The sequence below is a fragment of the Diabrotica undecimpunctata genome, chromosome 5 (genome assembly GCF_040954645.1).
Source record: "Diabrotica undecimpunctata isolate CICGRU chromosome 5, icDiaUnde3, whole genome shotgun sequence".
NCBI lineage: Eukaryota > Metazoa > Arthropoda > Insecta > Coleoptera > Chrysomelidae > Diabrotica > Diabrotica undecimpunctata.
This window is the reverse complement of record NC_092807.1, coordinates 129,588,603-129,612,740: the sequence shown is the minus strand read 5'-3', so window position 1 is coordinate 129,612,740 and position 24,138 is coordinate 129,588,603. Positions and strand designations below refer to the sequence as shown.

The 24,138-nt window shown below is 31.3% G+C and overlaps 1 protein-coding gene across 1 annotated transcript in view; it reads right to left on the bottom strand.

Moving 5' to 3' along the window:
* Ac3 (Adenylate cyclase 3) overlaps positions 1–13,565 on the bottom strand; it is a 399,292-nt gene extending 385,727 nt beyond the window's left edge. The window contains exon 1 of the mRNA XM_072532716.1: positions 13,245–13,565. Within this exon, the coding sequence (XP_072388817.1) occupies positions 13,245–13,415 (171 nt within the window). The 5' untranslated portion in view covers positions 13,416–13,565. The remainder of the gene's footprint in view (positions 1–13,244) is intronic.
* Between the last annotated feature and the right edge of the window lie 10,573 nt (positions 13,566–24,138).

Below are 24,138 nucleotides of genomic sequence, written 5' to 3'. Positions count from 1 at the left end.
ACAGTGCAGTAAAGGGTTCATGTCATAAAGTGAAAAGTTAGTTTTTGGTGATTGAAAGTCAAATTTTTAGATTGAGGTAAGATGAGCTTTTATAAGAAGAGAAGACTTAGGATAATTAACATTGCTACCAGTTTTAAGTCCATTTATTGCTGTATAACATGTACTATTCACATTTGTTACTGATGGCACTCTTAGCTTATATTTTTACATTTAGTCTGGACACATCGATTGGGGCACCTTCAGACAAAAGGGTATGGGGCACTATCAGACAAACGCAATGGAAAATAGAGACACATTTTTTGAAATAACGTGCTTACAAGCATATATATATATATATATATATATATATATATATATATATATATATATATATATATATATATATATATATATATATATATATATATAGTAAACTCTTAAATATTGGGGAAATCTGCAAGAAATACTCTAATGTGTATCAATTGTTTCGCCGAACGTTTTCGCCAAAGAGAATTAATTTGGCTTCTTCAGGGCTGAAAGAGAATAAATTATAATTAGCTACCATATATTATCTATTAAAACATTATTGATCTTACCGTAACTTAGAATTGTAGAGTTAGAATATTAAAAAACTTTGCTAGTAACATAGTGGTGTTTTTTGTTACTATGTGCAAAAAAAGTTTTTTATAAGAATTGAAATGTATGGTAGCTTCGAACTTGACACGTAAAGGCTTACCCAAGGTTAATCGAAAAACCCAATGCAACTACATTTAAAAGGAGGTAATTCTTTGAAATGTCGGCAATAACTAAATTTTGATTTTAAATAGTTAAAAGTGAGGTTCTGTTTAAGCCAGAACGCAAGCGCTGACAACTTCATTATAATTGGTATGAATCTTTATGTCGTTAAGGTTCATTGGTAAAAAACGAATAAATTTAAATCCCAGTAAAGGGAAATATTATTTTGATTTTCTTTATTTAATTATATTATTGTTCATGTATTATTGAATCTTATTGAGACGTATCTAAGAAAAGCAAGGGAATGTTATATATTTTTTGTTAATGAAAATTAATTATAAAGGTATGTTAGTTGTTAATGGATATATCAGTCAAATTAGTAATCTGTGATATAGTATTGTTCTTGGTATCTGATTTAAGTAACAGGTGGTATATATCGCTTAGATTCTTGATGTCACTCTTAACATTAATGGAGAAATCGTTAAGAAAAATATAGGACATTTCAATGAACTCTCTTTTAGATTTATTGTTCTCACGGTGGAGAATTGTGGTGTTGGTATAGTCCATGAGATGACCAGTGGAATGGACATGTTTGGCTAATGCACAACGGTCAGGGTGAAGTCGAGAATCACTTTTGTGTAATGTAATACGTGATTTCAATAATTGAGATGTTTGACCGATGTAGGAATTGTTGCAAGAGAGACATGGAATGTTGTAGACAATATTACTAAGCCTATCTATGGGAGTCTTATCTTTTATCTTAGAATAAAGATTATTAATTGTTAGGGCTGATCTACAAGCTACATTAAGTTTAATGTTGTTATTATTATTGCCAAAGCTATTTTCAACACTTTTCAGAATCCTTGTTAACCCCGGAGTGATATCTTTGAAATATGGTAATGAAAAATATTTGTTTATAGGAGTATCAGAGACTGGGTTCCCACTTAAGACATCAGGATCAGCATTGTTAGTCGCGAAGGAAGGTGAAATATCTTCGTCATGGATAGTATTAAACAAAATCTTATTAACTAATGGTGTTGGATAAGCGTTTGAAATAAAAAGTTTCTGTAGGATTTGTAGGTTTTTTGTATGAAATGAAGGATCTGATAGTTTTGTTACTCTATTTTTCATCTGTTTGATTAAGTTGACTTTGGTAGAATTATTATGGTATGAGTTGTAGTTAAGGTATCTACCAGAATGGGTCGGTTTTTGATACCAATCTATTTTGATGTTGTTGGTTTCCCTGATCATCCTTATGTCGAGAAAGGGGACGGACCAATTACCATCTTCCCTCTCTATAGTGAACTGGATGTAGGGGTCATAACCATTAAAAGTGTCTAATAGTTCATCTACCTTGTCATTGGGTATAGCCAAAATGATATCATCAACATATTTTTTAATAAATGGAATATTAAAGGATAGTAAAGGAATGACTGAGTCTAATACATAATCCATAACGTAAGTTGCAATGATAGGAGAAATCTTAGCTCCCATAGGGGTACCGAAAGTTTGTTGATAGAATTTATCATTAAATGAGAAGTAAGTGTTATTAAAGAGAAATTCGACGATGCTGATGAATCTTTTTTAATATTCTAACTCTACAATTCTAAGTTACGGTAAGATCAATAATGTTTTAATAGATAATATATGGTAGCTAATTATAATTTATTCTCTTTCAGCCCTGAAGAAGCCAAATTAATTCTCTTTGGCGAAAACGTTCGGCGAAACAATTGATACACATTAGAGTATTTCTTGCAGATTTCCCCAATATTTAAGAGTTTACTATTTAACTAATCTGCAAAGATTAAATTTCTTTTCTATATATATATATATATATATATATATATATATATATATACATATATATATATTTATATATATATATATATTAGTTATTTAAAAAGGGTTTCCCTTTGTTGCAGATTGTCTGAAGATGGTGAAAAATAGGAAGAAAGAAAAAACAAAAGAAAATTTCGATGCCGAATCTATAAAAGAATGTGTATGTTAGATGGTGAGTCGATAAAAAATGCTGCTAAAAGATTTGGATTAAAATATCAAACTTTTGGTATGTACGTTAAGAAGTTTAGGGATAATCCAGATGGCGAACACGATATGAAATTAAGAAACGACACTAGGAAGGTTTTTACTGATAAACAGGAAGACGACCTTGAGGCATATTTAATTATTAAGTGTTCAAAAATGTTTTATGGTCTTAACAATCTAAAAACTCGAAAACTAGCACATGAGATGACCAAAATGAACAATATTGAGTGTCATAAAAACTGGGAAGCTCCAAGAATGGCAGGAAAGCACTGGCTATACGGTTTTATGAAACGCCATCCAAGATTATCTCTCCGTGCTGCTGAAGGATGCAGTATTGCACGTGCAATTTCCTTTGACGAACATAATGTGAATTTTTTTTTTAATAATTATAAAAAATTAATCAAAAAATACCCAGAACTCTGTGACTCATCCAGGATTTGGAATATGGATGAAACAAAAACTGAAACTAACCAAGAACCTTCTCCTGTGATTTCGCAAAAAGGGAAAAAACAAGTAGCAGCTGCTGTAAGTGGTGAGAGAGGAACTCTGGTTACTACAGTTTTGTTTATAAATGCAGCTGGAAATACAATACCTCCTGCTCTAGTATTTCCGAGAGTGCACTTCAAGAGCCACATGATAAATGAAGCACCAAACGGGACCTTGGGTTTGGCTCATGAGTCAGGTTGGATGACCACTTCCAATTTCGTTCATGTGATGCCGCACTTTATAAAATGTTTAGGTTCCTCTGAAAAGAGAAGAATACTTCTAATTTGCGACAATCATGAGAGCCACTTGTCAATTGAGGCAATAGAACTAGCAAGAGCTAATGGCGTGCACAGTTCCACATCATTGTACTCACATGATGCAAACACTGGATGTGGGATTCTAGTTCCGGGGTGTGTACGGATATGTAGGGGACGCGGGAGGAAAGTGCTATCTGCATATCTACGTGAGAAATTAAGGAAAAAGCAGGTTTGAAACTGAGTCAAAACCGGCGAATTTGTGAAAATTTGGTAGAAATTTACTCTCTGTAGTACGACAGATTAAAAAAAGAGTAATCACTATTATGATAAGAGATTTGAGCCGTGTACCAGAGTATTGAAATTAGTTCCAGTGTAAAAAAAAGGAAAATCGCTTATGGGATATGTCCAATGTGCCGGTGATTTAGTTCCAACCTCACTTTATTTGTCTCTGGTCGTCTTTCCAGACCAGTTGAAGCAGTCCTTTTTTATATAGCAGAAATCACAGTATATTCCAGTTTAACCCTCAGAAACTTTAGTGCTAACATGTTTGGAGATACAGTAAAGTTCGTCAGAAGTTGTCACAGCTGTCAAATATACAAAACTTCACAACAACAAACTCCCGGATAAATGTATTCAACCTCAATCCCAGAACGACCATGGCATACCGTAACCACCGACATGATTGGACTACTGCCAAGATCAAGCAAAGGCAACATCTACGCAATCGTTTTTCAGGACACTTCTAAATGGGTAGAAATTGTCCCAGTAAGACGAGCCACAGCCAGTGTTGTGTGTCAAGCTCTAAAATATAAAATAATAATGAAATTCGGATGTCCGACCAAACTCATCTCAGTTAATGCAACTTCGTACGAAAACAGAGAATTCAGAAGTTTACTAAAAGAATTTAACATCGAAAAACACGAGATACCGCCATATTTACCACAGGAAAACCCAGTCGAAAGAACAAACAGAGTAATCAAGACAATGATAGCCCAATTCTGCGACAACAATCACAAGAAATGGGACACGTACATACCAGAAGTGACTTTTGCTATTAACTCCGCAAAGCACGACTCCACCGGATTCTCTCCAGCTTATTTAAATTTCGGCCACGAACTAGAAATACCCAGTAAGTTAGTAGACGCGCCTAATCCATTCGACATAATCCCACCATCGTGCAAGTGGAATAAATTAAGAGAGACATTCGACTTAGTCAAAATAAATTTGGCCAAAGCTTTCACATCACAAAGCCACTACTACAATCTGCGCGGCAGACAATGGACACCAAAGATCGGCGACAAGGTCATGAGAAAGGTTTACAACATTTCTAACGCTGCCAAACAACTAAACGCTAACTTAGCTCCTAAATTCTCCGGTCCATATACTATTCACAAAGTATTATCAAAAGTAATTTTTCAGTTGAAAGACGCAACTGGAAAAACAGTCAACAAAGTTCACATTAAAGATTTGAAACCGGCTCACGACGATAACATATAATCCCAATCAAACTCAACCACTACCTTAACCATCCCCACCACCCTTTTTACCGCAAGTTATAAGACAACACGCCTGTATTGCAGGAACAGTATGGAAAACACCCCTTTTGCCAGACAGCCCGATTAGAAGAAAACCGCTGACTCCATGCAGAAACTGCGAAATAACAAACAGCCCTGCGTTCCACCAAATGGAAGACATTTTGGAAATTCCAGAAATAATGAGCCCGTTATCGGACAGTTTTGCACTACCACTCACTCCAGAGCCGCGAGTGCGAATATATTATAGCAACCCCAAAAGAAAATTCAAATACAGAGGCACATATGGGGGTAACACAATTTAATAACCTCATAACATCAGTAAAAGTGTCCATACGCGTTGAGTTGAGAATATCTGACCTTGGGGACAGGTGCGTTGAACGTGTCCCAAATCCTTCCGAACCCAGTCGATCTGGCGCGTTGAGCGAGATTGACAATCCTTCCTCTGGCTGCGTCAATCTGGTGCGTTGAACGATATTGGCGTATTCTTTCTATCTGGTGCTTTGAACTAGATAGACATCCTTATCCCTGTCCAAGTACTCGTTCTGCGTTGAGGTACGAGTACGACTTCAAATCCTCGATCGCCGTATCTTATTTTACCATATCGAATATCGTCACACCCATCTATCGAAATAAATAAACTTAAAATAAGTCTTTGTATTCGAACATTGTATTTAGTAGGCACTTAACGATAATTACTTTTTCATTTGTATATGTAAATTCGAAATAAATGCCTATACGATCGAATCCTGTTTTTCTCTGGCTGAATTATACTATCCGACATTACATAGCAGTCGTTCAATGCAAAGACAGCCTTAATAGAGAAGGCCCATTTAAAACTATTGATTTCAACAGAAGAGGGGGTCAACTACCTTCGGAAGTTTCAATTATAACTAATCAACCAGTCCCTATTTCTAGAGAGAAAAAAGCAGACATTATCTCCCTACATCCTCTAATTCCTACCTTATTTCACAGTTTTTATCAAGGCTTGCATACGAATGCTACAACTCAAAATACTCAACCCGATCTTGTAAGTGATGATGAAGAAATAAATTATTTTAAACTTTATGCTTTTGTTTTTTTTAAATTGTATGTTTTATGTTTATTTTGTAATATAATAATATAATATTTATGTTTTATTATATATTAAAATGTGCACTTCATTTGAATTTTATAAGATAAGTCAATAAGAAAGACGTACCTAACTGGACAAGTCAATCAAAATCCAAAATTTGTTTTTAATTTGTATTGTAATACATGTATCCTATATACATAATTTTAATTAATAAAAGCTACATTTACTCATGCGTTTAATTTTAAAATAGTTTTTATCGCTTCCTGAAAAAACTACAATTTGGAATTGTCTGCTTTTGTCCGCCGACGACACACATCTAACAAAAATATTATTCGCAAAAGAAACATTTGGAAGCAGCAAAAAATTGATATTTTTCTAAAAAAATAATAGGACATACCACATTCGTACTAGTAAAAGAATATATATATATATATATATATATATATATATATATATATATATATATATATATATATATATATATATATATATCTAATTACTTATTTTAAATTAGACGTTTTCATCAAAGCGGAAACTATAAGTCAGCAAAACTACCACGTTTCAGCAAACTTAACGAAATTAGTTAGTTAGTTAGTAATTTATTTAAAAACGCCTATAAAATGCAGCAGTTGAAGCGAGTCTAACTATTAGATTTGATCAATATGTAAAACTTCAAGTTTTCCACGTAGTTATATTCTATTGGATTTTACAATGAAAAATTTTCTACATGTTCTTATATTTATTTTCTATGAACTTTAGTATACGCAATTACTTCTAAAGAGTTCAGACTGTAAAACTGTAATAATAAAATCTGTTTACACAAAAATGTCTTGTTGTAACAATGAAAACATTCGTTAATATAAAGTAAAATTTTGAGATTAGTTGAATAGTTTCCTACAATTTGATGGACTTTTTTCACATGGCTAAAGAATGATCTGGTAACAGAAATAAGTATCAAGTTGTATAAATTTTATTGGAAAGTTCCGTACAAAACACATTCTGTAGCACATATGAAAATTAAATAAAAAGAATAGAGAAGACAGCAAAAGAAGAAAGAACTGATATAAATGCACTAAGAGATACAGAAATCAGAGAAAATATCAAAGAAAAAATAAATGAACGTCTAAACACTGTACAGACTGAAGGGAATGCAATGAAGAAAACATAAAAAAAAACTGAGAAAAAATAAAGGCTGACTTAATAGAACCTTCTAAAAAGTATCTACACAAAACCAAAGGAAAGAAAAAAGATTGGATGATGGACGAAATACTAAACTTGATGAATAAAAGAAGAGTATATAAGGACAAAAATAAATCATTGTACCAGCAAACACAAAACGAAATACGGCGACAAATTGGAATAACAAAAGAAAATTGGTTAAAAGAAAAATATGATGAAATAGAAATGCTACAAAATAAACATGACAGCTTTAATTTACACAGAAAAATAAAAGAATTAACTAGAAGACCGGAACACAAACGAAATATACTAGTTGATGAAAAGGGAGACACAGTAATGAATACAGAAAACAAATTGATGGTATGCGCAAACTATATAGAACAGCTGTTTAACGACAAACGAGACAAAATAAATAACGAATATTTCGTTGAAGAGACTGGACCAGAAATAACAGAAAGTGAGTAGGACCAGACGAAATTCCGACAGAAATATTGCAACCTATCGCCGACTACAATATACATGTTATTGTCAAATTATTTAATATCATATACAGAACAGGTATATTACCTAAAGAATGGCTTTTATCAACATTCGTGACTATACCGAAAAAGAAAAGCCAGACAATGTTGCTATCACCGTACCATCAGTCTAATGGGCCACATAGTAAAAGTGTTCCTAAATATTATTCATCGTAGAATATATAAAAAGTTAGAACAAGACATTGGACAAACTCAGTTCGGATTTAGAAATATTCAATGAACCAGAGAAGCATTATGTAGTAAATGTGCTAATACAGAGATATTTAGATGTAAACCAGGACATCTATGTCTACTTCCTAGATTATAACAAGGCATTCGATACAATAAAACATAATCCGTTAATAAACTACTAAGAACAAATAACATCGACTCACGGGATATAAGAATAATAAATAATCTGTATTATGAACAAGAAGCTGTCATAAGAATAAATAATTTAAAAACTAATCAAATAAAAATCAAAAGAGGTGTTAAACAGAGCTGTCTTGTCGCCATCACTGTTTAATGTATACTCAGAGGAAATATTAAAAAAAGCATTGGAAGATGAAGTACCAGACATAAAAATAAATGGCCTACCCACACGTGAAATTAGATATGCTGATGATAGAATACTAATAGCATAAAATATTACAGATCTACAAAGAATTTTAGATAAGGTTGTTGCAGCGATTGAAGAATTTGGTATGTCACTAAACATAAAGAAAACAAAATTTATGGTTATATCAAAGAAAAATATTAGATACGTCAATCTGCACGTAAATAATAAGACGACATAACGAGTTCAGAATTATAACTATTTATGGGCAAACATTAATGAAACAAACGATTATACCAAAGATATTAGAGTAAGAATAGAAAAGGCTAAAAGTACATTCAATAATATGAAGCAAATATTATATCGTAAAGACCTCAGCCTAAATCGTAGAAACGAGGTCTTGAGTGTTATGTATTTTCTGTTCTTTTGTATGATGTGGAGACATGAACTTTAAATAAACAATGTTTTAATAAATTGGAAGCATTTGAAATGTGGATATATCGGAGAATGCTGAGAATCTCCTGGACAGACAGAATAACCAATGAAGATGTACTAAGAAGAATAGAGAACGACAGAAAATTACAATATTTGGGTCATATAACACGTGATGACAGATATGAATTCCTAAAATTAATAATGCCGGGAAACATTCAAGGAAAACGCAGCATAGGTAGAAGAAGAATGTCCTGGCTGAGAAACCTCAGAGAATGGTTTGGATGCAGCTCAACTGAACTCTTTCGGGCTATAGTGTCAAAAGTTAAAAGAGCAGTGATGAATGCAACCTTCATCACGGAGATGGCACTTAAAGAAGAAGTACAAAACTAATCTCCATATATGCAAAACAAGAAAATCCTTCTGTTTAAAATCTTAAGGCTGACCTTTTAAATGTAGTCAATGATGTCTTTGGAAATCTTTATACATTATTAACAAGAATATTGTGTAAAGATTGAAAAAGAAATTGCTTCAAGAAGAGTTCTACGGAAACTAGGAATTCTAGGAAACTGAGAGTATGTATTTACATTCAATTATCTTCTTTAAAAAATCTAAGATAAGTACTGTAATATATAGTATGTAAGGTATTGAATCTCTTTTGTTTAAAATTATTTTTCCAAATAAAGTTGTTATGAACCTTCTTGTTATCTATAAACCAAACATTTCTTTTACTCTCACTAAAGAAGTGTGTGAATTTATTAAAAAATATAGCAGTGAAAAACAAAATTTAATCATTTTTGGATACACGTACTAACGCAAACGATCGAAAAAAGCTACATATATCTACACATATTGTTTATCGACTTTCAACAGACATTTGACAGCATATACAGACAACAGTTATTAAAAGAAATGGAAATAATGGAAGTACCTGCAAAGTTAATAAGATTGACTAGGATGATAATAAAGGACCGAAGGAGATACAAAAGACATTAATATATGTAGAACGTACCATACGATAAGAAGATAGTCTACCAACGGCCCTATTTAATATCATACTAAAAGGATTAATCAGAGACTTAGAGCTAAAAAAGGACAATTGTTCAAAGTTCAACGAATCATAGGATACGCGGACGATCTAGCATTAATAGCGCATGGCAAACAAAAACTAGAAGAAGAAGTCCTAGCACTGATAAGAGAAACAAATACGAAGGACTAATAATCAATCAGAATAAAACAAAATTTTTAATAAGTGCAAGAAATTGACCAACAGAAATAATACTAGGTGAAAACAAATTCCATAGGGTCAATTACAGTATTGCCCAAAATAAACAGTACTGAAACTGAAACATAGATGTCTCTTTGTACGCGCTGTCATATTCAAATTAACTAGTATAAACCTGTAAGTAATCCTTAAACAATCAATTATTAAGGCCTAATTGTTAAAAATGGTGTCAAGTACAGAGGAGAAAGTGTTTCTTGTGGATCATTATTTTCGCTCATATGGAATCGGCCGACGTAATAGTGAAAGTCTGCAATACGTGTGTGATCAATTCACATAACGATTTAATAAGCGTTCTACAAGTAATGCTGTAATTTTGAAGATTAATAAAAGTTTAGAAATACAAGTAATGTATTGTGCCAATGAAAAGGAAACTCATGACGTCCCAGGACTATTAACAACAACGATAACCATGAACGTGTTTTTGAGCGAATCTTGGAAAATCCAAAAGCCAGCCAAACAGGAACAGCGTTGCATCTTGGCTTAAAACGAACTTCCTTGCAAAGAATCCTGAGCACCCACCAAAGCTGGGTGCATTTCCGTATGTGATTGAGGTACATCAACAATTACATCCCAGGTATTATCACAGTAAAGTGAAATATTATGCCAGAATTCTTGCATTACAGTGTGAAAATCCCAAATTTTTGAAAAATGTATGGTTTTCAGACGAAGCACATTTTCATTTGTCAGGCCATATAAATCATTGCACAAATCGATTTCTGGGCTTTGACAGACCAGATGAAGTTCAAGAAGTTCCTTTATATAGCGCAAAAGTAAGTGTCTGGTGTGCAGTTTCGGGACCCAGAATTATTGGTACATACTTTATCGAAGAAAATGGTAGGCACAAGCATTAAATCACACTTAATCAACAGAGGAACATACAAATTTTACACGCCTTATCCCTGATCTACGTCAATTTTGTCGTGCACGTAATTTGGCATTTCGAGACCAATTTTTCCAGCAGGATAGGGCAACTTGCCATATTGCTGTCGCAGTTCGTCAATTTATTCAGGGACATTTTCCAAACAAATTCATTTCACGATTTACAGATTTCCCCTATCCTGCACATTCTCCAGACTTAACATCTCCAGACGCATACATTTGGGGCATGGCTAAAACTGCCGTTTTTAAACTGGCACCACAAACCATCAATGAGTTAAAGGATGCCGTTATAGCCTTCTTCGCGGACTTGAGGCAACCTTTATTCTATAACATTACAATAAATCTGGAATATCGGTATAAAGTCTATCTTGAGAGTAGAGGAGCTCATTTATAACATGTTATAAAGTGTCAATAATATGTATTTTTTAAAACAATAAAATAATAACAAGTTCGGTGCTGTTTAATTTGGGCTATACTGTACTTTAAATACTTGGGTGTTACTGGACGGCGAAAATAGAAGGGGTGCATAAATAAGCGAAAGAATTAAAGGAGGAACGGAGTGTTCTGGAAATATCACCCACTAAAAGACAAAGACTCGAGCGAAAAAAAAACAAAGATGTATAAAGCAGCAATTAGACCGGTGATAACAAACGAAACGGAAGTATTCTGTCTTACGAAAAAAGATAAAGAAAAATTAAGAATTATTGAAAAAATATATTATTAGAATACACGGCCCAATAAATACAGAACAAGGAGAATATAAAATACTAATGAACTATAAAATAACAAATACAACCAAAGGGAAGACATGGTAAAATTTAATAATGCACAAAGACTGATATGGTTTGGCCACATACAAAGAAGAGAAGAAGACAGCACTAATTAGGAAGATAATAAACCGGAAACCAGTAATAAATAGACCAAAAGGAAGACATGTTCGCATGTTTTAAACATTTTTTACGATTGACCATTTACCTAAATGTAATTATATGTAATTAATTTTTAATTATCAACAAAAATGTATAATAAAATGACAAGTATGAATTTGATGGCAATATGATATTCAAAGATATCGCCGCAGCAGTACATAAATATTTCTTTGTCGATAACAGTGTTTAGATAATATGAATCATTTTTCAATTCTATGTGTGAATGGAACCTTATTTTTCGTATTAAAATATGTTCTTGCAAAGGCATTACTTTAATTATTTGGTAAACCTACATTATACGTCACAAAAAATTAAACAAAAATCATTAAAACATTTTTGTTAATAAATTCACTGCATGAAGTCTGCGGTATATATATATATATATATATATATATATATATATATATATATATATATATATATATATATGTATATATATATATATATGACATGACATAGATAAACTGAGCAACATTTATTGTTACTTACTGAAAAAACATATAAATAAAATACTACCAATATTACCAAAATAAATATTGTACCTGTACATTAATTACACTTGTATGCATAACAACATGTTGCATACCATTAAGACAGGTTTAAAAATTAAAATCACCCACGATGGGCTTCTAGTATTTCTTAAAAAGAAATATAATATTAAGTACACCTAATTACTTTTTAATCATAGGGTTTTTTCTTTCTGTTCTCTATGTGTCAGAGTTAAAACACACCAACAACATATGCCATAAACTAAGTTTTACTATCTTTACCTAAATTTTAAAAATTTTAGAATATATTTTGTTCATTATTTTATATTTTATATGTGTGTTATCAATGTTGAGTGTCAATTCTTTTATAAATAATCTCAACGACTAGTAAGTTGCACTAAAGAATTGTGATATTTTATAAATATTTACATATTCTTCCTATTACAGTATCTTGAAAAAGGAATAAAACCATTCCGAAAGCTAGACAAAAAGTCAAAAGAGTGTTTCATTAACATCACGGCCAATTTTCTGACTGCAACCGCAACTGTGTTGTTTGTTTATATTGACAGTCACTAATATCCAGTATTTCTTTATATATATATATATATATATATATATATATATATATATATATATATATATATATATATATATATATATATATATATATATATATACTATATACTAAACTAAAGAAGTAACATATGTTCGCTTCTTTTTTAACTTTTTTTTAATTTTTTTACTTAACTCCAGATAATATTCAATACATACGTCAAATCATTTATAAGAACTATAAAAATCAAAAGTAATTATATTAATAAAAAGTGGTTATGTTTAGAATTTTAATATAAAAAACTAAAAAAATACTCACCACCAGCATATAAATATCAAACAAGATGGCAGTTAAAAGGAAACACTCTAATCCCGCTCTCTTCTGTTTGACACTGAAACTCTGATAAAGTTTCTCTAAGGATGGGTCCGTGAACATGTTAAACAGGTAACAGGTTTCCTTCATTTTTCCAGACGATTTCTGGTCCTCCATCTTGGCAATTTCCGGTATATTATATCGTGTAGAATCCGCAGCAAAGTATCAAATTTTCAGTTAAAATCAGAGAGTTTGTGATGCACATTATTTAATTTTTATTTTGTTTCGAGGCTACAAATAAACCAAAAAGTTTGCTTTGATTCGAAGGCAGGGAGACGTGCACAAGTTTATGTATGTTAATTTGAAATAATGCTTATTAAAACCGTAATATAATAATATAATGGTTTTAATTTTATGATATATATCTTAACGAAAAAAGAGACCATTATCTGGCTAAATGTAGTTACTAATTTGTTTTTTTTTTTTTATTTTACTGTTTTTTTACCAGAAAAGCAATAAAAATATAACAGTATTTTGCGTTATAAATTTTATAATAATATTAATGTGAGATTGTATTATATTGTTAAAAAAGTGAATGTTTAAAAAAATGGCAATTAAATGCACTTTAAGTATCTTAAAGTTAGATTTTAATATTATAAGTTTAAATAAATTATTGAAGAAGGTAATCATTTCTCAGAGAGATGTTAAATGTCACTAAGCAGCTAAAAAGTACAAAATTATTTTATTTATAGTACACGTATACAAAAATATTTTGACATTCAATAATTTAAAATAAACTTGCTAGATTCAAATTTAAATAAGGAAAACCACTTTAGTTTGTTCGCGAAAGAAATGGTTTTAATGCTAGGTCCTACAAATCGCTACAAATTTTGAAAAATTAATAATAAGCATCTAAATTAAAGTACTACAAGTAGATATGGTGTTAATCTTAAAAAAGTAAAGTTTTTTTGCTTTCGGTAAGATAGTTTCGAAACAAATTCAGATTTCTGCTTTAATCTGAACCTTCTATAAATGCAAGGTATAACAGACGTTGATAAAGATGTTAATAGAGACATGGGGAATCTAAAATTTGCATTCCACGACATGTCTATCAACTAAGCAGAAATCCATAACGAATTTGTTTCTTGTACTCATACAGAGTAGATCCGAATAAAATGAAAAAGACAGCAAAGATTTGATTTCACGCTATTGCGTCCATAACGAAGCCATTTTATTGTTGCTTCCTAAAAGACAGAGAAGATTATTTTTTACGTTAAGAACGGCTAGGAATAACTGTTTTGATGAGACTTATTAAGTCGAAATACGTATCAACAGATACATAGACGCTTTGAACGTGAAATCAAATCTTTGCTCTCTTTTTCATTTTATTCGGATCTACTCTGTATGAGTACAAGAAACAAATTCGTTATGGATTTCTGCTTAGTTGATAGACATGTCGTGGAATGCAAAGTTTAGATTCCCCATGTCTCTATTAACATCTTTATCAATATCTGTTATACCTTGCATTTATAGAAGGTTCAGATTAAAGCAGAAATCTGAATTTGCTTCGAAACTATCTTACCGATTTTTCTATCAGATGTCGCTATTGCGTGTATAACGAAGCCGTTTTATTGTTGCTTCCTAAAAGACAGAGAAGATTATTTTTTACGTTAAGAACGGCTATGAATAACTGTTCTGATAAGACTTATTAAGTCGAAATACGTATCAACAGATACATAGACGCTTTGAACGTGAAATCAAATCTTTGCTGTCTTTTTCATTTTTTTTTTTTTCATTTTTTTGCTTTATTTATAAGTATTGACAATTAGACTAAATACTATATAGAATACGTATACAAATAAGTTTCTAAAACATGGCGGACGGAGCGAATGTGCCATCATGGTAATTTTTTTTTTTTTTTAATCTTTGGCACTCCAATGGGCAGCAAAATATCCCCCATACTATGTACTTTGTTTTGGATGAACTTATAACAACTTGTAAAGAAAAGATACCGTTTCACATACCTTTTATTAAGCGATATGTAGATGATTTGATTTAATCGGTCCCTGAAAACAAAGTAACTGATGTTTTAAACACCTTTAACGCCCAATGTGAACACCTAAAGTTTACGGTTGAGAAGGAGGCTGATTCCTTTTTTGGACATGCTAAGGACGGAGTGGTATCGTAAGCCTTGTTTTAGTAACCGTTTCATAAATTTTCATTCTCAACATCCATCTAAGATGAAAACAAATATGGTTTTGGCCTTAAAAACTAGGGTTACCAACTTGTCGCACATCGAGTTCAGTGACAAGGGACTAAAAAGTTGAGATCTATACTACTAGAGAACTCCTATCCCATAGGGCTTTTAAATAAACTCATTTTTGGTTCTCCTTTTCCTTTGCAATTTTCTGACAAACAAAATTTTCATAATCATGAGGTCCAACAATTGACATTGACATATAACACATCAGTAATACCATCTTAAATAACTTTTGGTTCCTTACCCTACATTCCATTTCTGACCCCTAAGCTAATTAACAAAACTTCAAAATCTAGAAAAGAGTTACGCAACGATTGAGCATTATAGTGAATGATCTCTAAATAATTTTTAAATTTAACGATACTTTTTAAAGAGGATCCAGTTACATTGGCATCCCCCTCTTCACAAAAAACTTAGGTACCACTGCACCCTTTGGCCAAACATCTTTGTTCCAAGCTCTCTTTAGGTTTTTTTGATTAATGGTGACCTTCATGGAACTATATGCTTCTGGCATTTTTGTTAGTTTTTCTTTTGTTTTTGTACCATACGTTAGACTTCAGGAAATGATACAGCTAACATTTAATGTTAGTCGTCAGGGGTTGTTTGCGGTTTAAGACGTGTGATATGCAGGGACACAAATTTTGGAACGGACTCCAGCGACTTTTACATTTCGTTTCCATCAATTAAATATTAACGTCTACGTTTACGACGATTCTGAGTCAACCACTTATCTCTTTTAATTTCACCATCAGTTTCTTCTAAATTTTTTTGTTGATTTACGGCATCAGCTGTTTTAAATTGACTTTTAACCTCACCGGTATTATCACTTATGACAGTCCCGTCAGGTGAAGGGGACTTTGAATGATTGGGTTTTGCATCCACATCTGACACTTTCCTATCTTTCCTATTATTTTCAGCTACTTTAACATTCATTGACCTTAAGCTTGGTTCGAGGTTGCTTAAATTGCCAACAGAGGTTTCGCTCCACAGATGGGAGAGAGGAAACTGGTAGTTTACGTTTTTTACTCCATTATTTTTGATTAATTTAATTTTTTCTTGGAGTTCACGAATTATGAAATTTTTGTGATTAAGTATAATTTTTAAATATTCTACTTCCCTTTTTAAGACATCTTCTTCAATAATATTCACATCTTCAGTAATTACGAGTCGAGCACTAGTCTCACTGACAACCTTTAAATTTGAATCACAACAGATCATCCCTTGATCGACAATTTTTACATTTTTCATTCTTTTAGCACAGCTGGGATGAGCTAATAAGAAACAATTCACACATTTTAGCCCATTACTTAATTTTTTAACACAGTGAATGCACAAGCAATATGTCCTTCTTAGTCGACGCCATCTTGGCTAAAGCTCTTAAAAAAAATTAATGTTCATAATGTTATTATACTACAACATTACTTCTTCTTCATGTGCCTTGTCCGTTCGGAACGTGGGCAATCAACATAGCTATTCTGACTTTGTTTACGGCAGATCTGAATAGTTCAGCAGATGACAATCCGAACCATTGCCGCAAGTTTTGGAGCCACGAGTGTCTTCTCCTCCCTGGACAAAATTACTATATTACAACAACATTAAATATAAAGGATTTTATTGGAAAATTTTTTGTTCATAAACCTGTTATAATTATGGGTGACTTTAATGTCCGTTTTAATGAAACAGACATCAGAGCTTTAAAACTCTCTAATTTTTTTAGATCTTGCAATATTACAAAAAAAATTAAATTTAATACTCGAGGTAATAGATGTCTTGATAATGTTTTCGCAAATATTGATGGTACCACAAAACCTGTGGATCTCACTAACACATCTGACCACAGAGGTATTTCCTTTCAGACAGCGTACTCATCCACAAATTGTGCAACCAAAGTTTGTTATAGACCTATGACAGATGAAGGACTCTTCAATCTGAACCAGATTTTGCTAAATTGCAACTTTAATTTTGTATACAATGATAATTTGGATATTAATTCAAGATTTAAAATGCTAATTGATGTGTTATTAAATTTCATAAATATCTCTTTTCCAGAAAAATCGAAATTGCTGAATAAAAATAATCCAGGTAAAAAAGTAAACTGGTTCAATGACACTTTGAGAAAAATGCGTAAGAGACTTCAATTTATTATAGCAATTTTCAAACTTAAAAAAGAGTACAGGGAAGCGATCAAGCTTGCAAAAATTAATGCAAATGATAGGTTTATAAAAAATTCTGGCAACTCTCAACAAGCCATGTGGAAAATTATTAATGGTAACAAATATAAAAATGTTTTCACTGATAATTCTACACTCAATGCAGATAGTTTTAATAGCCACTTCTGCTCAACTACTGAGAGAGTAATAAATGAACTTGAGATTCCTCAGCTAACTCTTGATGACTATTTAAAGTATATACCACAGGAAAATATCCCGTGTTTTAGTTTTCAGCCAGTAAACTTTAGTATAGTTAACTTAGCTATTCCAGAAATAAAAAATAGTAACAGCAAAGATCCTGATGGATTTAACACAAAAATTATTAAACCAAAAAAAAAATATAATTGTTCAACCTCTAACAACTTTAATAAACCAATCAATAACACTTATCCTCAAGTTTTCAAAACTGCAAAGGTATTACCTCTATTTAAAAATAAAGGCTCTAGTAATGATTATAACAATTATCGACCCATTTCTTTGTTGCCCATCTTATCAAAAGTTTATGAACGAATTTTAAAAAATCAGTCTATATATAAAATTAATCTATATTTTGAATCTAATAAACTGTTTGCCATAAACAACTTTAGCTATTGATCATTTCACTAGCAATATTTTGGAAGGGTTTGAAAAATATTTTGATACTCTTGCATCGTTTTTAGATCTAACTAAGGCTTTCGATTGTGTCACACATGGTATTCTGCTTAGAAAACTTCCTTATTATAATTTTCATAGTGATGGTATTCAACTAATTGATTCATATCTATCAAATCGTGATCAATATATTCACTTTAACCAGTGTGATTCTCAAAAACAATCTCGGTTGTTTGGTGTCCCTCAAGGCTCGGTTTTGGGTCCAGTATTATTTCTAATGTATATTAATGATCTGGTGTACTTACAAAATAAAACAGTTAACACTGTTTTATTTGGTGATGACCTACTTTGCTATCACCCTTCTGAATTCGACACCCTTGATTACCAAACATCTGAAAAAAACTTATTCAATTGGTTTTTAACTAACCGTCTCTCTTTGAACAACTCTAAATAACAAAGTGTTAATTTTACTTTAAGAAATAACACTTGTGTTGAAAACGTTGCTCTACCACAATGTGTAACCGGAGCGAAGTTTGTGGGGATATATTTGAATGCAGGATTAACCTGGGAATAACATATAGTTAATCTATGGAAAAAGGTTTCCCGATAACTTTTCCTCTTCAGGAACCTTGTACAAGTGACTCCAGGGAAACTATTTTAACAGCTTATCATAGTAATTTTCATTTTTATCTGACATATTCTATTCTCTCATGGGGTCACTCTTGTCATATTGATAAAGTGTTTGCACAACAAAGAAAGTGTGTTCGTATTATTTCTGGGCTCTGTTATAGAGCAGACTGTAGAAACTCCTTTAGAGCTTTAAAAATTTTAACTTTACCTTGTGTATACATTATGCAGTGTCTGTTGCACATTAAACAAAATCTTAGCCAAATGCGCATGTAGATTTTCATAATTATCCCACCAGATTTAACAATAATCTTATACCAGAATTTGGCCGACTTGAGAGATCCAGAAATGGTTTAAGGTATTTAGCCATAAAATTCTACAACTTAGTGCCAGCTAGAATAAAAGCTCTTAATTTTCATTAGTTTAAGGCAAAAATTAAGAATTACCTTATAGTGAATGCCTTTTTTACATATGAGGAGTATTTTACTTCCGATTTTAATTTGTTGCAATTGTCAACAGTATAAGTTAAAACACTGTATCTATGTTTTATGTTTTATATTTATATTTACATATGTGTATATTAACTATATTGACATATATTTTTTTTCCTGTGACTTGTAAAAAATACTTTTGTATTCATTCATTACCAATAAACCATCTATCTATTTATCTATCTATCTAATCAACATTTTCAAAAATGTTAATGGCTTAAAAATTACAAGTAGGAATGTAAAAACGGTATCTAAGTTATACAGAAAAACAAAGGATCCCTTTACAATACAGGAGTCTTCTAATCTTGTTTAATCTATACCGTGTACCAATTGTAACAAACGTATATATCGGAGAATCATCTCCTATTTTCAACAGTAGGGTGATCTCACATCGTAGTAACATAAAAACCAATAAAATAAATGCATGTGCTCTTACAGAACATGCATAAGCTTTGACACATGAGTTTAATTTCGAAGATTCCTGTATTTTGTCAAAAGAAAAAAACTATCCAAAACGTGTTTTCTTGAAAATGTGTTTCATAAAATCTAGCAAGTCTTGCATAATTAAAAAAATAGATAAACTGAGCAATATTTATTGTTATTTACTGCAAATATATCAAAAATAAAATAAATATTTACTTATACATATACACTTCACAATACACCTGTGTGCATAACAGGTTGCATACCATTAAGACAGGTTTAAAAATTAAAAAATTACCCAGTATGATCCTCTTGGTTTTTGATAAGAAATACAATATTAAAAACACCTAATTACATTTTAATCTTATTGTTTTTTCTTTCTGTTCTCTATATATCAGAGTTAAAACACCTCATTAAAAGATGTCATAGAATTAACAAAGTTTTATTATCCTTACCAAAATTTTAGAATGTGTTTTGTAGACAAAAAGTCAAAAGAGTCTTTCTTAACATCTCGGCCAACCTTTTGACTGCAGCCCAAATAAACTGGTTGTTTGTTTATATCGACAGTCACTAATATCCAGTATTTCTTATATGTATGTATATATATATATATATATATATATATATATATATATATATCAAGCTTAAGCAACCTCACCTCTCTGTATAGTACAAATTGAGTTTACTTAAGTTTACTTAATGATACTCAAAGAGTTTAAATGAAAATTTAAATAATACTACATTTCAAATACTACATACGTTTGAAATTTCGATTTCCACTGTATAAATCGACTAAAACTTATATTAAAATAGGTATTTAAAGAATAATTTCCAAAGTGACGGTCGAAATGTCAAACTTGACGTACTTTTAATTAAAGTTTTGGGTTATTCCTATTAATCATGGTATAAAATTAGTCTGTCAGTTCTGTTTAAAACTTATTCTCTTTCTATTTCTATTCTATCAGAAATTATAACCAAATTCACTCCATTTGAATTTTTTTTAATATACCAATTAAATATACGTAATTCGAAGACTAATTTGTAACACCACAATGACAAATCATTTCTCTATATTAGAATACAAATTATGGTTTACTAATTATTAAACTGCACCACATAATATTGATGTTGATATTAATAGGACTATTGAATAATAGAGTTGGTCACTGTCATGTTGGCAGTGACTTACAAAGGATCAGATTAGTTTACACGTGATGAGCATCGGTTTGTCTGCCGTTGGCAAATAGACAATAGCACTTAGGGAATTTGATTTTGTTTTCTACTACCGTTTTAGGTAAATTTAAGTAAAATAGTTTAAGTTGAATACTTACATTTATCTATAGAGTAAATGTAATTAACTGTCAATATATTAGTACAGTAGTCATCAATCATCAACAGTATTTCGAAAAGTTGGAAAAGTATGTATTGTTTTCTATATATATATATATATATATATATATATATATATATATATATATATATATATATACCATGCGGTCCATATGTATGGAATAAATAATTCATTTTTAGCGTTATTATATACTATCTGAAAAAAACCTGAAACTGGTCGATTTTTATTTTTAAATTGATAATTTACAGTATGAAAATATTATCCCCTTCCAGCACCCCCTTTGAGCAATACAAAGTTTGTCCTCTGTTTAGAAATATAAAGTTTTTTGAGTTTGTGTGATCATAACTCAGAAAATTGATTTTTACAATTAAATTAAATGTTCAACTTGACCACTATTATTCACTTCTTGACAATAACCGAGGCGATTTTGGAATTCTCGTACATTTTGTATGACCTTGGGGGTTATTTTGTTAATTTCTTCCGTTATCCTAACTTTTAAATCAGCAATATTGCCTGGTCTATTAAAAAATACTTTAGAAATAAACGGTATTTTCGTATCTGTTCTGCTAAACATTAGAGAAAAAACTTTGAAGATAATAAAATATTAGTCAAAAAGCCAAACAAACAATTGATATGAATCTAGTAGGCTGCTGTTATTTAGGTATTTAAAGTTACTAAAAGACGTCAGTATAAGATTATTGTGTGCGTTATAAATTTAATTAAGGCTCATTTGTCCGAGACTCAAAGAATATACATTTTAATTACGATTGGTTGTAGTAATAAAACAAGAACTCAAAAGAAGGTTTGTGAAATGTTTAGTAATAAATACCCTGGTCAACAACTTTGAAGAAATGTTAAATTTACTGATGAAAAAAAGTTAGATGTACTTCTAGAGATTGAGGAAAATCAGACAACTCGAAAACTGACCGCCGTCAATGATTTAAGTAAATCATCTATTTTGAGAGTTTTGCATAAATAAAAATCTCACCCTTACAAAGTTCAGTTGGTTCAGGAGTTAAATAAAGATGATCCCGATAGAAGGCAAGAATTCTGTGAAATGATGATGGGCAGAATGAACGCAGATTTGCAGTTCATAAACAAAATAGTTTTTTCTGATGAAGCGACTTTTTATTTAAACGGAACGGTTAACAAACCCAGAGAAAATCCTCACTGGGTGACTCACGCAATATCCTAAAAAAATTAATATTGGGGCTAGTATCCTTAACAATAAAATTATTGGTCCTTATTTTTTTGAGGGCACAGTTGATGGTGAGGTTTATATAGATTTTTTGATTAACTTTTTAGTGCCTACAATATAAAGATTTTTTCCTGATGTAAATATTTTTCCCAATAGGTGAATTGGAAGACGTGGAACGATAGAATGGCCGGCTAGATCCCCGATTTGACTCCTCTCGATTACTTCTTATGGGGTTATTTAAAATCTAAAGTCTATTTTAGTGGACCAAATAGTATTGCTGATTTAAAAGTTAGGATAACTAAAGAAATTAACCAAATAACCCCCGAGGTCGTACAAAATGTTGTGCGAGAATTCCAAAATGGCCTCGGCGATTGTCAAGAAGTGAATGGTGTTTATTTTGAACATTTAATTTAATTGATAATTTTTCGACTGTTCTAACAACCATTCAAATTTCGTCATTTTCTGTCATGTGGAACAATTTCACCCAATCATGTTAACATTAGACTGATAATTACATTCAGTGCAATTTTCAATCCCTATGACAACACGATCGAGTTTGACAACTTCACCCAAATAAATTTCAAAATGTCACGTTTCGTTAACATTAATTCAAAATCTAATGTTAACTTAAATTTTAATAATTGTACTTTCACTAACTGTACTTTTAATAAATAAATGTTTCGTTATGTTGAGTTATGATTTGTTTTTCGACAAATTATCCGCCGAATATCCCTCGGACATTGATGAATGCCTCATAATTTCATGACAAATTTCTCAAGCTCGTTGCTTGGTAACAGCACGAAGCCGAAGGCTTCGTGCTGTTACCAAGGAACGAGCTTTCGATTGTCATGAAATTATCTCGTCTGTTTTCAATATCCTAGGGATATTACTACTGATAATTACATTGAAAAATATATTCTAAATATGTGACATTATGATCTTCATTCAACCTAAAGTTTTGTGATACAGACATTATCAAAATTTACATTGTAAAAATTAATTTTCTCAGTTATGATTGCACCAAACTTAAAAAACTTTATATTTCTGAATAGAGGACTAAAATCACTTTCTAATAAGATGTCACATGACCCCCTTTGTTATTTAAAATTTTCGAGGGATGCTTATAATTCAAAGGGGTTGCTGAAAGGGAATAATATTTTCATACTATAAATTGTCAATTTGAAAATAAAAATCGACCTGTGTCAGGTTTTTTTCAGATACTACATAATAACGCCAAAAATAAATTTATTCCATACATATGGACCGCATGGTATGTATATGTATATGTATATTGTACTCTAACCACTGACGTGGTAAAACTTTAGGAGACATTCGTTGTACTTTCCGAGTTTGAATTTGTATCAGCTCAAGTGTCTGATGAGGCTGGGATAGGCCGAAATGATTCATAACACTTAATTGATACCGATTCGAGCACGGGAAGTTTAACGAATTTGTCCTTCTAGGCCATATATTTGGCCATTTAATTTAACAAAGCGATAGCAGCTTTTGTTAAAAAAACTTATGTAAAAAATAAGTATTTGCCGAGAACTAACAAGATCATAAGATCACAATTCCAACAGTTTAATATTAATTTTATTTAATTTTAACTTCAGGTAACATTATTAAAGTGAATATAAAAGTTTGCTATAGTAATCTTATAAAAGGTAAAATGAAGTTACCACAAAATGCTTCGACGCTTTCCGGAGACACCCGGCAAATGGGAGCCCATTTTGAAGCCACTGTACTATC